Source organism: Lycorma delicatula, chromosome 7 (genome assembly GCF_047948215.1).
Source record: "Lycorma delicatula isolate Av1 chromosome 7, ASM4794821v1, whole genome shotgun sequence".
Classification (NCBI taxonomy): domain Eukaryota; kingdom Metazoa; phylum Arthropoda; class Insecta; order Hemiptera; family Fulgoridae; genus Lycorma; species Lycorma delicatula.
Window position 1 is genome coordinate 115409942 of NC_134461.1, and position 12334 is coordinate 115422275.

Genomic DNA, 12334 nt, shown 5'->3' on the forward strand with positions numbered 1-12334 from the left:
ACTTATGTATGTATATACGTATATTTATGTACTTTGAGTTAAGTGATATTAAGAAAAAAGGTTTAAATTTCCTAAGGATTGATTTTTTTTTTTTTAATTAGGTATCCTTTTTTAACTAAATATTTACTTCCGTATACACACTACTAAGAATAAATTTACAGCTTACTATAAAATGTTTTGTATGTTGTTCTTCGAACGATTCATTTATGATGATTAGGGATAATACAAACATAAGCAAGTAACAACACTTGCGCATACATATATATATAAAACATGTGCACAATGCTTTATACATCAGTACACTGTTGAATCTATATTTAACCATCGCCTTCAACTTTCCTATTTCAAAAAATAAAAAAAATCATATTATTATGCAAGTTTTGTATTTAATTTCTATAAGTACCTTAATATGGGTCCATGTAACAATTGCTTAGCATTGTTTACGCCATTTTTATATATATGAATCGTGAAAACCGATGTTTAATAAACTATAATTATACATTTTCCATGCGATATATTTATCAATATTTAAAATTGAAAAATTCCTAAAATAAAATAAAAAAAGAACTAAAAAAAATCAAACATTATCCACCAATATCAAACCAGAAAAAAAAAGATCTGTTAAACCATTGAATAATAAGAAATAATTTAATGAAATTATTATCATTCTATAAAATCTAATGAATTACTGAATATAGTTAATAATTTCATTTCTTTTTTTTCTTTTCGATTTTGGGCTCTGAAAAACCAGATTCCAATCTTCACCGCCTTTATAATTTTCTCTTTGTCTTTTATATTCTCTCATTCTTTCAGCTTGCTGTTCTTTTCTTTTTTCGACTATTCTTCCGTTATCTTTTTTCGTTTCTTTTTCTTGAAAATCCTGTTTTGATTCAATTTTCTCTATATAAGTTTTTCTATCTGATATTTTATTTTCTGAGAGAGTATAGATTTTTGATCGATTTTAACCTCTTTTAACCAGTTAATTTCAGTTTTCCCTTTTATAAAAATAATAAAATGTTTATTTTAAAACTAAACTTAAACTTTAAAATAATTTAAAATAATTAAATGATTATTGATCATTTAAAAAGGTGCCCAAAGAAAAGTAATCTTTTTTTTTCAATGTTTTTATTAAATTTTTTGTGTTGGTACATTTTTTCGTTACGTCTCAGTCTTTAATTGCCGTTTTCATAAACTGGACCTAGAATTTTACGAATTATTCTTTTCTTTTTTTTTTTAATTCTTCCAATTTTAAATCTAAGTTTCTTTTTTTATTTAAATTTATATTAAAATAATTTCCTTCACGTCCCACGTCTGCCATCAGTGACTTAGGACATTGAGAGAATAATTCCTGTTCATATAAACTCTTCTATTTCACGTACATCGGTTAACATATTAAATTTGATAGGAAAATGACAAAGTTTGTAGAATAACACAGAGATCTGATAATTTGCAGTTAGCCATGGAATATTAAAGAAAACTATTATGGAAAAATTGAAGGGATCTGTATAATTGCCATATATAAAAAGGTTATGAGAGTTGAGTCAAGCGGATTGGATCACTTATAAAGATATATTTAAAAGAAATGATAAAAAAAAAACAAATGATAAACAGTATAAAAGTAAGAAATTGTAATACTTGGGTCCTATAATCCACGGAAAAAAGATATGTAAAATTTCTAGAAATAATTATCCAAGGGAAAATAAAAGAAAGATGAAGCTCTGGAAGAAGACGTATCTAAAGACCAAATGAAAGAAATTTTTTTTTTTATAATTCCATTCTCAAAGCATTATTAATCAAGTATGTTACAACTTTAGGCCACAGTGTCCAAATCACCTTGTATTGATTAGTAACTTTTTTAGAGAAGACGGTTTGTAAAGAAGCCGTCTTGAAGGAAATTTTATTTAAAATTATTAGTCATATTACTCGTATATGCGTATAAACGAGTTTAGTCAATCAGAAATCAATATTAATTGGTAACCTTGTGGTTTTTCCCGCATACATGTTCTTCGAAGTTCCAAATTAAAGGAAATCATGATTTTCTTTATTGAATTTCATTCCATAAAGTAATATTTAAAATGTTTTTATATTTTTTACATTTCCTACATTTATAATGCTATGCTAATCGTGTATGCTAATCACTTTTTCAACTTATTCAATAAAGAAAATCATGAGATGTTGAAAAATTCAATAAGAGATAAATATTAAAAATTAAAAAATACGACAACCAAAAAAAAAAATTGCTGACAAATTTTGTTCTTTAATATAGGATAATCAAAGAGCGTGTAGGTAAAAATTTTATATAGAATTTTGTACAATTTTTTTCTAATCTTTTACAATTTATTTAAACATATTTATAATGCCTATGACACTCCAGGTAATGTAAGGATTCCAACGCGGGGTCATACATGTAAATCGGTTCAGCCGTTAAACTGCTACTGCGGAAAAAACATATGTACATACCCCTAAATTTATTTCACTCCCTTTTGGACAGTAGTATGAAAAGTACTAGTAAGACAACAGCTTCACACATATGAGATACAAGGTTTCCGAATCGTTTAGAATGAAGCTTTGAGATGCGACACGATCGATTTTTTATATGTGACAATCGGTATAAATATTATTATAATTTGCTGAATTACGAATTTTTTGTCGTTACTAAATCTATGGATATAGTTTTATCTAAGAATATGCTTTCATATTAATTTCTAGTAACAGATGTAGCTTTGTTAAACAATAAATTCGTATGCTATTCAGCGTTAAGTTAAGTCCATTTCTGAGTATATCATTTAATTTTTGTCCTGGATTGGTTCCATCGTGATTTTGTATTATACTAGCGAATACCCCGTTTGAGTTTTGATAGTCGGAAAATCGGTTGAGAAGATATAACAACCGAATAATCATGATCTGTTAGATCGAGATTGTACCTGATGCATGCAACAGTTAAGACTTCACCCTACTAATAAATTAATTTGAATTTTGAAAATCGGACGACTGTTTGCATAGATATAATAAGAGCATCCCATCCCCCCCCCCACCAAAATAGCCCCCAGGGGCATCCCGTTTGTTACCGGTTGCTGGTGATGACTGGTTTAGTCTCGTTTAGGTGTTCGCATCACCTTACCACTCTAGTCTCACACGTAGTACCCATGGGAAGCCCATTATGGTTAAACATAATTTTTTTAATTTAATTACATTATTTTGTTTTATTTAACGTAAATCTAATTCTATTATTTTTGTAATACTATTCATTCGTTGATTTGAATCATTCAGTTCTAACCTAGTTCAGAAAGTGATAGGGGCTCACAGTTCAAAGTTCATTAATTCAATTCATTAAAGTTTTGCTTCAACCGGTAAAACTCCACTACCACACACATACACACATACACACACACTCACTCACACACACACACACACACACACACACACACACACACACACACACACACACACACACACACACACACACACACACATATATATATATATATATATATATATATATATATATATAGCCTATGAAATTCCCGGTAACGAAAGGATTGCAACGCGGGATCATATATCTTTTTATTTTTTTCCTGTCTAGCCTCCGGGAATTACCGTCAGATATTACTTAGAGGATGATATGTATGAGTGTAACTGAAGTGAAGTCTTGTAGAGTCTCAGTTCGATCATTCCTGAGATGTGTGGTTAATTGAAACCCAACCACCAAAGAACACCGGTATCCACGATCTAATATTCAAATCCGTATAAAAAAAAGTAACCGCCTTTATTTACATCATACACTTTTTTTTGTTCCCTGCTCCCCTTGGCCGGTTCAACAATCAAGTACTACTCAGCCCAGGGGAGTGTCCTTGCGACTCTAATGAGCCTCCCTACCTACCGGCAGTTACGTACTGCCGGTCGTCGTCATGGCAGGTTGGCTCACCGGTTTCGGATCTTTTACCATTCTCATCTTGGCTCTGCCTCTAGCCGCTAAGGCCAGGGACATCAGGCCCGGCTATGCCGTTCCCGGACCCTGCTCCAGCAGCCGGGCCTCGGTCTTTTTTTCCCCCAAAAGTAATTCCTCCCTCTTCTTTTAATCTACTTCCTTTGCTCGTATAACCTCAGCTACGAATCTCTCTATTGTCAGCCATTTCTCTGTACTTCTCAACATATACTTTTTTATAGTTTCCGGGGTAATTTCTTTTATATTATATCTGACTTTTAGATCCTCCCAATCGATCATAAAACTAAATCGGTTCAGCCGTTGAGCTGCTATTGTGGAACAAACATACGTAAGTAAATACACTCTAAATACATTAGACTCCTTTTTGGGCAGTTGTATAAAAATAAAGGTAAACTGTATTCATTCGAGTGTATATATTGGTTAATAACTAGGGATAGACTGCGCTAAATATTTACAAATTTTACATGGAGTCTTCTATATATAGCGAGTTGATGGTATTAAGATTTGAGTCTCAAAGAATTGAAAACGTAGAGGCGGTCATGGGATATCTTTGGACATTTAGCAACGCCGATTCCCAGTCTTTTTTCTTATCATTTTACTCTGTTAAAATTTGAGTTTGATGATTTATTGAAGTGCCATATATATCTAGCAACCATGTAATTTTTAACATTTTTCTCTATGTCTACTTAATTATGAAAATTTAATTAATAGTGTTAATTTTTACAGAAAAATACCAGATAAAATTCATTTAATCTTCTTATTGTACTAAGAATAATAATGCATGCGATTGTAAAATTTTGAAAAATGTAGAGGAATGTAAGTATTTATTAATTACTTTAGATAGTAAATTAAAATGAAAGATTCATTTAACAAATCTACTAAAAAAACTTCATTCAGTTAGTTACTAGTAAATTTATTATCTTAGTAGTACATTATCTTCAGATATAATAATTCTTTTTATATAAATTTATGTTTGAATCATTAATTAGGTATGGAGTTAAGTGTGGGGAACAACAGAAAATTATTTAACTGAAAGGATTAAAAAGGCTCAAAATAGAGCAATTAAAATAGTTCCGAGTAAAGACCGTCCGTCGGATGATGGGAAGGAGAGACTATTTTAATGCATCAACGCTACCACTAGTAGGTTTTTTATCAGTTAATATTGATATGTATATTCCGTATGAAATATTAATTTAAAATTTAAAAAAAAATTATCCATCAAACTAGGTATAACTGTTTGTTGTTTCTAAATATAACAATTCATTTACTAGAAACTCAGTAAAAGTTGTTCCTACTTTATATATGTTACTAAAAGAAATAAAATATATGTATGAAAATTTATTATTTGATTAAGAAAAAAGTACTTCGATGGCTAGCCTTTGAAACTGTTATCATCTAAAATATCTTTTTTAATTCCTTGTACAAAGTAAAGAATGTATTGCGATCGCGAAAAATTTTGGTTTTCAGATTTAAACGGAAATATCCATTTTGACCATCCCTGAATCCATTTTGACTTGTTTGGCGTGACGTCTATACGTACGTATGTATCTAGCATAACTCAAAAACGATTAGCCGTATATTGTTGAAATTTTGGATTTAGAACTGGTAACATCTAGTTGTGCACCTCCCCTTTTGATTACAATTGATTGGACCAAAAGTGTCCAAAAAAGCCAAAATCCAAACAAAATTTAGATTTTGGACTTTCTCTTAAATGCGGTAATAAGCCCTCATAGATAGCTTCTCAGCGATATATCATAAGTGGTACTTATTTTCATTGGTTCCAGAGTTATTGTCAAATAAAAGTTTATTTAATGAGATATTTGGATCTTACAAGGGGAAGGCACATCGGTTCCGAATCAGACTTCATCTCCTTTTTTTTTTTAACTTTTTTTAATTTAAATGTATTGATTTATTAATAATTATTATCCTCTGATTATAAAAAAAAAAACGATAAATAATAACTCAATAATAACAATATAAAAAAAAATATGAAAAAATATTAGAAGTTATTAATGAATTAAAATGTTATGTTCTTTTTATTAAAAAAAAAAAAAAAAATGTATATGGAATTTAATAAGCGTACAAGGAAGTCATGTCCACATCAGATTTTTCTCTGTTTTATCTCCGGAATCACCGTAACGTATTACTTCAGAGGAGGAATGAGGATGATATGTATGAATATAAATGAAGTGTAGTCCTGTATAGTCTCAAGTCGACCACTCTTGAGATGTGCGGTTAATTGAAACCCAACCACCAAAGAACACCGGTATTCAAATCCATGATCTAGTATTCAAATCCGTATAAAAGTAACTGCCTTTATTAGGATTTGAACCTTAGAACTCAAGCCTTCGAAATCAGCTGATTTGTGATGACGAATTCACCAGTAGATCAACCCGGTGGGCTATCTAGAATATCTTAAAGGAACAAACATTTAAATCCTTTAATATTATTGTATTCTGTTCTGTATTTATATTTTTCGTTATGTATTTGTACTGTATTGAAAGGGCATTTGTTAATAAGGCTAATACCTTTGGCGAGATTCAAATATGTATAATGAGGAATAAAGTTTTTCTGTTTCAGTTTATCATGATTAAGATGAAATTGAATAAACTGATATATTTTTAAAAAAAAGAAGAAAAATATACAATTTTGACTCGGATAAAATTACTAAACAGTTTTCAATTTTTTAACTGGAAAAACATAAACAAAAATAATGAGATCTAAAAAATAAAACTGAGTTGATAATTTTGTTTCATTAATTGAGATCAGAATAAAAAAAAAAAAAAAAAAAAAAAAAAAAAAAAAAAAAAAAAAAAAACCAGTAACTTCCCGCAGCGCCGTTTATTGGAAGCACAGCCATAACTTGCTCAATCTATCAGTTTATTTATTCAATATTATCATCAAATCAAAACAAATAATTTGGTTTTCATGGACGAACAGCCAATGAGCTAGCACTTGTAAAAAATTGGAAAATCAGCAATAAAAAAAATTAACGCTTTATCAAAATATTGAAAAAAATAACAATATAAAATTTGGAAATTAAAATTTTCAAATAATAGCCTTCGCAGAAGAAAAAAAAAAGTCTTGAAAAGTGATCCCATCCGTGCAAATAATTGAAAAAAAAAGAAAAAAAGCAAAGTTTAAGTTTTTGAAGAAATTTTATTCCGTTGATATTACTATTAATCATCTCAGTGATGAAATATTTTCTTTCTTTTTTCTATTAAGCCTCCGGGAATCATCGTCAGGCATTACTTCAGATGATAAATGAGGATGATATGTATGAGTGTTAGTGAAGTGTACAGTCTCAGTTCGATCATTCCTGAGATGTCTAGTTAATTGAGATCCAACCACCAAAGAACACCGGTATCCACGATCTAGTATTCAAATCCGTATAAAAGTAAATTGCCTTTACTAGGTCTTGAACGCTAGATTCTCGACTTCGAAATCAGCTCATTTGCGAAAACGCATTCACCACTAGAACAATCCGGTGGGTGATGAAATGTTTTCTGAGAAATTTTAATTATACTTTAATAAGTTTTTTCTACAATTGTATTATAAGATTTGAATTATACGGCTGTAATCTGTATCATAATGAGGGTCATTATGAAGGAGTTTCATTATGATACAGGTGCTTGATAAATTGAAAGCCTACTTTTTTCAACCAGTGACCAAACAGAAGTGGGTATTATTTAATTTATCAACTATTTGTTTTTACTTTGATTTTAATCCAATTTAGTAGTTAATACGCAGAGATTAATTATGCTTTTATATTACACTGTTTATCCTTTTGTTAATTGTGTCGCATTCTAAGGAAGAAATTTCTTTAAACACTGATCGATATTAAATAAAAGGCAGAATTTGTGACTAATAACCTATTGCTACATAAATGTGTTCAATGTATTTTTTGAAAAATTAAAAAAATATATTCCGTAAACACTTACGGAATATATTTATTGCACTCGTGTATTAATGGCAATCATTATATGCTCGCTGTATATTGTAATATTATATGCAAGGCAAAAAATTACACTTAGAGTATGACGTATATAATATTTCTGGAGCAAAAACTTATTAAAAATCAGTGGAGTCATTGAAATATAACAATATATATCCTAATGTTGTTTATTATAATCTAAACTATGAAAACGCTTAAGATTATTTAAAAATTAAATAATAAAAAACAGAAATTAAAACTTACTAATAAGTTCAATAAAAATACTTACCGAAGTTCGTTAAGGATTGGAAGTAATTTGAGACCTGAAACATAAAATAGAAATTATATATCAAAAATATTTGTCAAAACTTTAGAAAAACAGACAGATAATTAATAATCAACATAAAATTTTTAATCTACTGATAAAGCAATCTCTTATATTCATTTAATTTACACAAAACAACTGAATTTTAATCAGAGCTGGAATTCAATTTTAATAAAAGTTGAAATTATTCTTCGATAATATTAATACAGATATACCAGCTCGTATGAAAAAATATATTATTTTTTTCGATTTTGAATCTGTTACAATTTCTGTGTTGATAGATGATGAATTCATGATCCACATTTATACAAAAATCCTAATTATTTTTTATATAATACGAAATATATATATATAGAAGTGTGATATGGTGAGAAATTTCTAGTAATGGAAAATATGAGAGTAAGAAAGAGCGAAAATGAAAAAAAATAAAATAAATTTCAAAAGAAACTGAATAAAATAAAACAAAGCGGAGGAGTAGAAAGAATTTTGTAGAATAACGTAAAAAATTAGAACAATAGAAACCATTATGATTGAATGAACTAAAGGATTGATCTGGAGGCATAAATAATCCCGAAGACCAGAAACATTCGGAGAGTGTGCGATAACATCTGAAGTATTCGTTAAATTCAGAGTGTACGCGGTAATGGTCGAGCGAAGAAGTAGAGAACATTACGAAAATATTCCGTTTTGTTACAGTTTTCTTTTCTGCAGGTAAGTACGAGAAACTGTTCAATGACCATTTTGTGAATAGGGATGACATTATATATTGGTAAAAGAGTAAGCCAGTTCTTTTTGTAAATACGAAATACGTCTTCAAAAATTATTGATTTTGTAATTATCACACTGTCGTAATTTTTAAAAAAATATTTTTATTTATAGTCGCATCAACAATTAAAGTCATTAGCTACTTATCAGTGTAATGAAACTGTACCGAAAAAAGTTTTACTCTTGAACAAACTCAGGTCGACTACTCCTGAGATGTACCTGAGTGGCCGAGTGTATCTGATGCATGCAAAAATTAGCCTTCAACCTACTAACAAATACTTTGTTTGAATTTTTAAAATCGGACGACTTTTTTCAGATATATTATAAGAGAATCTCATTGTACTTCCCAAAACAGCAACCCAGAAGCACCCCGTCTGTTACCAGCTGATGGTGATGATTGGTCTAGCCTCACACCAGGTGCTTGCATAGCTTTCTTTTCTGTTTAGACTCCAAAACCACCGTAAGGTATTATTTCAGAGAAAGAATGAGGATCATGTGTATGAATGTAAAAGAAGTGTAATCTTGTACAGTCTCAGGTCAACTATTCCTAAAATGTGTGATTAATTGAAACCCAACTACCAAAGAACACCGGTATCCACGATCTAGAATAAAAGTAACTACCTTTATTACGATTTCAACCTGAGAACTTCGACTTCTAAATCAGCTAATTTACGACGAGTTTACTACTAGACCAATCCCATGGGTTACTGTCATAATTATTTGGTAATCTTGTTGTAAGTCTTATTAATTATTATGAAGTTCATATTAACATTAGAATTCTATACTTTTTATATAATTTACTTATTTTATAGATATTAAGCTAATTAAAAAGTAAATAAAAAAGACTTGTAAGAATTTTAACCTGCGCAATCTCTCAATATACAATATACTCGAACGGATAACACGGAACAATATTTCGAAAAACAAACTGATTTGTAAATTATGACTAATTTTGTATTTCTAAGCAACACTTTTCCTATTTATGACAGTATCACTTTTAAGACCAACTTTGGAACAGACACTTCACCATTTAGCATGAGCATTAAATTAAATTCAACTTTTTCCCTCCAAAAAAACAAAAACTAATATAAAGACCACTGTAGTATCGTACAAATAAGAATCGGACTTACAAAAAAAAAAAAAAACAGTTTACTAATCTACATAAAAAAAAACTTAATAAACCTAGTATGATCGTAATAATAAACAATATAATTGAACACGTGTCTAAAAACAAACACACTAACAATATTAATAATAACAGTTAAAATCACTGATAAACAAACTAAATTATAATCTTGAATAGAGATTAATGTAAATACTATTATTATTATCATCTTTGTTGCTGTATTAACATTTTACGAGTAAAATATGTTTTTATTATAATTAATATTAAGAAAGCGAATCTACCGTATTCTTTCATATAGGTTAGAAAGTTTTTGATAAGCTATAGTAAAATAATACTTATATGACAGATCCTAAGAAATAGATAATAATGAAATAAATAGGTAAATGTTTATATACATCATTTAAATTTTTAGGCTTACATATTTTAGTTAAAAAGAAAGGAAAATAACATCAATGTTAGTGACAGTTAAATAAATTTTAAAATATATAATTTAATATTAAAAAAAGGGACTACAGATGTATATCACACAAATTATTACATAATTAAAAAAAAATCCTTTTTTTAATATGAAGAATGATTTTCATATTAATCATGTTTTAATATAAATTCCATGGTATGGATATAAATAATAGAAAAAGAGAGAGAGAAAATGAAATATTTATCTCGCTATGATTTGAAGCATAAAATCTAATAAGATTAAAAAATGATTAAGTTATTTATATATTATTATCAAAAAGATATTCTTAAAATTTTAATTCATATAAATAGAATAATTATATTTAATATGAATAAAAAATTATGGTATTTATAATAGGCTTACATTTACAACTACTGATTTTTTTGTTATTCTATTACATGAATAGATGATAAATATAAAAAGATTTTTTAAACTATGGTTATCTTTTAAAACGAAAGTGTTCTAAAAAGTAGAAAATAATTTTTCTGTGATTATAAGATAATCAAAATAATCTTCAACAACTATAAAAAAAAACAAAAAACAATTGTGCACCCATAAAATATTTGTCTAATCATTTTAATTTATGTTCATATTTTTATTTTTACGGATTCTCACAGAACTCCTATTCTAATTCTTAGTAATATTTTATGAGCGCACAATAGTTTTATTTTTATAAATGTTGAAAATTATTTTATTATCTTATAATCAATGACAAATTATTTTCTAATTTTAAGATAAATTTCGTTTTAAAAGAAAACTATTGTTTTAATTTTTTTTAATTTATTTATTCTTTAGTCTCCCACCCGCACTTGTTAATTCAAATGCATCAATTCATTCATATTGGTTTATAAGTTTTTCTCATTTTATCTTATTCTATTTTCTTTCTTTTACCTGTTTAGCCTCCGGGAATTACCGTTCTGGTATTACTTCAGAGGATGAATGAGGATGATATGTATGAGTGTAAGTGAAGTGTAGTCTTGTACAGTCTCAGTTCGACCGTTCCTGAGATATGTGATTAATTGAAAAACCCAACCACCAAAGAACACCGGTATCCACGATCTAGTATTCAAATCCGTATAAAAGTAACTGCCTTACTAGGAATTGAACGCTGGTACTCTCGACTTCCAAATCAGCTGATTTGGGAAGACGCGTTCACCACTAGACCAACCCGGTGGGTTCTATCTACTCTACTTTTCTTTATTTTTCCTGTTTAGCCTCCGGTAACTGCCGTTTAGATAATTCTTCGGAGGATGAATGAGGATGATATGTACATTCTCAAGACATGATATGTCTTGTACATTCTCAGTTCGACCATTCCTGAGATGTGTGGTTAATTGAAACCCAACCACCAAAGAACACCGGTATTCACAATATAGTATTCAAATCCATGTAAAAATATTTGGCTTTACTAGGACTTGAACGCTGTAACTTTCGACTTTCAAATCAGCTGATTTGGGAAGACGCGTTCACCACTAGACCAACCCGGTGGGTTCTATCTACTCTACTTTTCTTTATTTTTCCTGTTTAGCCTCCGGTAACTGCCGTTTAGATAATTCTTCGGAGGATGAATGAGGATGATATGTACATTCTCAAGACATGATATGTCTTGTACATTCCCAGTTCGACCATTCCTGAGATGTGTGGTTAATTGAAACCCAACCACCAAAGAACACCGGTATTCACAATATAGTATTCAAATCCATGTAAAAATATTTGGCTTTACTAGGACTTGAACGCTGTAACTTTCGACTTTCAAATCAGCTGATTTGGGAAGACGCGTT

At 29.2% G+C, this 12334-nt stretch overlaps 1 protein-coding gene across 3 annotated transcripts in view; it reads right to left on the reverse strand.

The window, feature by feature from the left end:
* Positions 1-12334, reverse strand: part of LOC142328432 (uncharacterized) — a 628302-nt gene that overhangs the window by 87213 nt on the left and 528755 nt on the right. For all 3 annotated transcript variants that reach the window (XM_075372177.1, XM_075372178.1, XM_075372176.1), the window contains exon 6: positions 8170-8203. In XM_075372177.1, coding sequence (XP_075228292.1) covers positions 8170-8203 — 34 coding nt within the window. The remainder of the gene's footprint in view (positions 1-8169; positions 8204-12334) is intronic.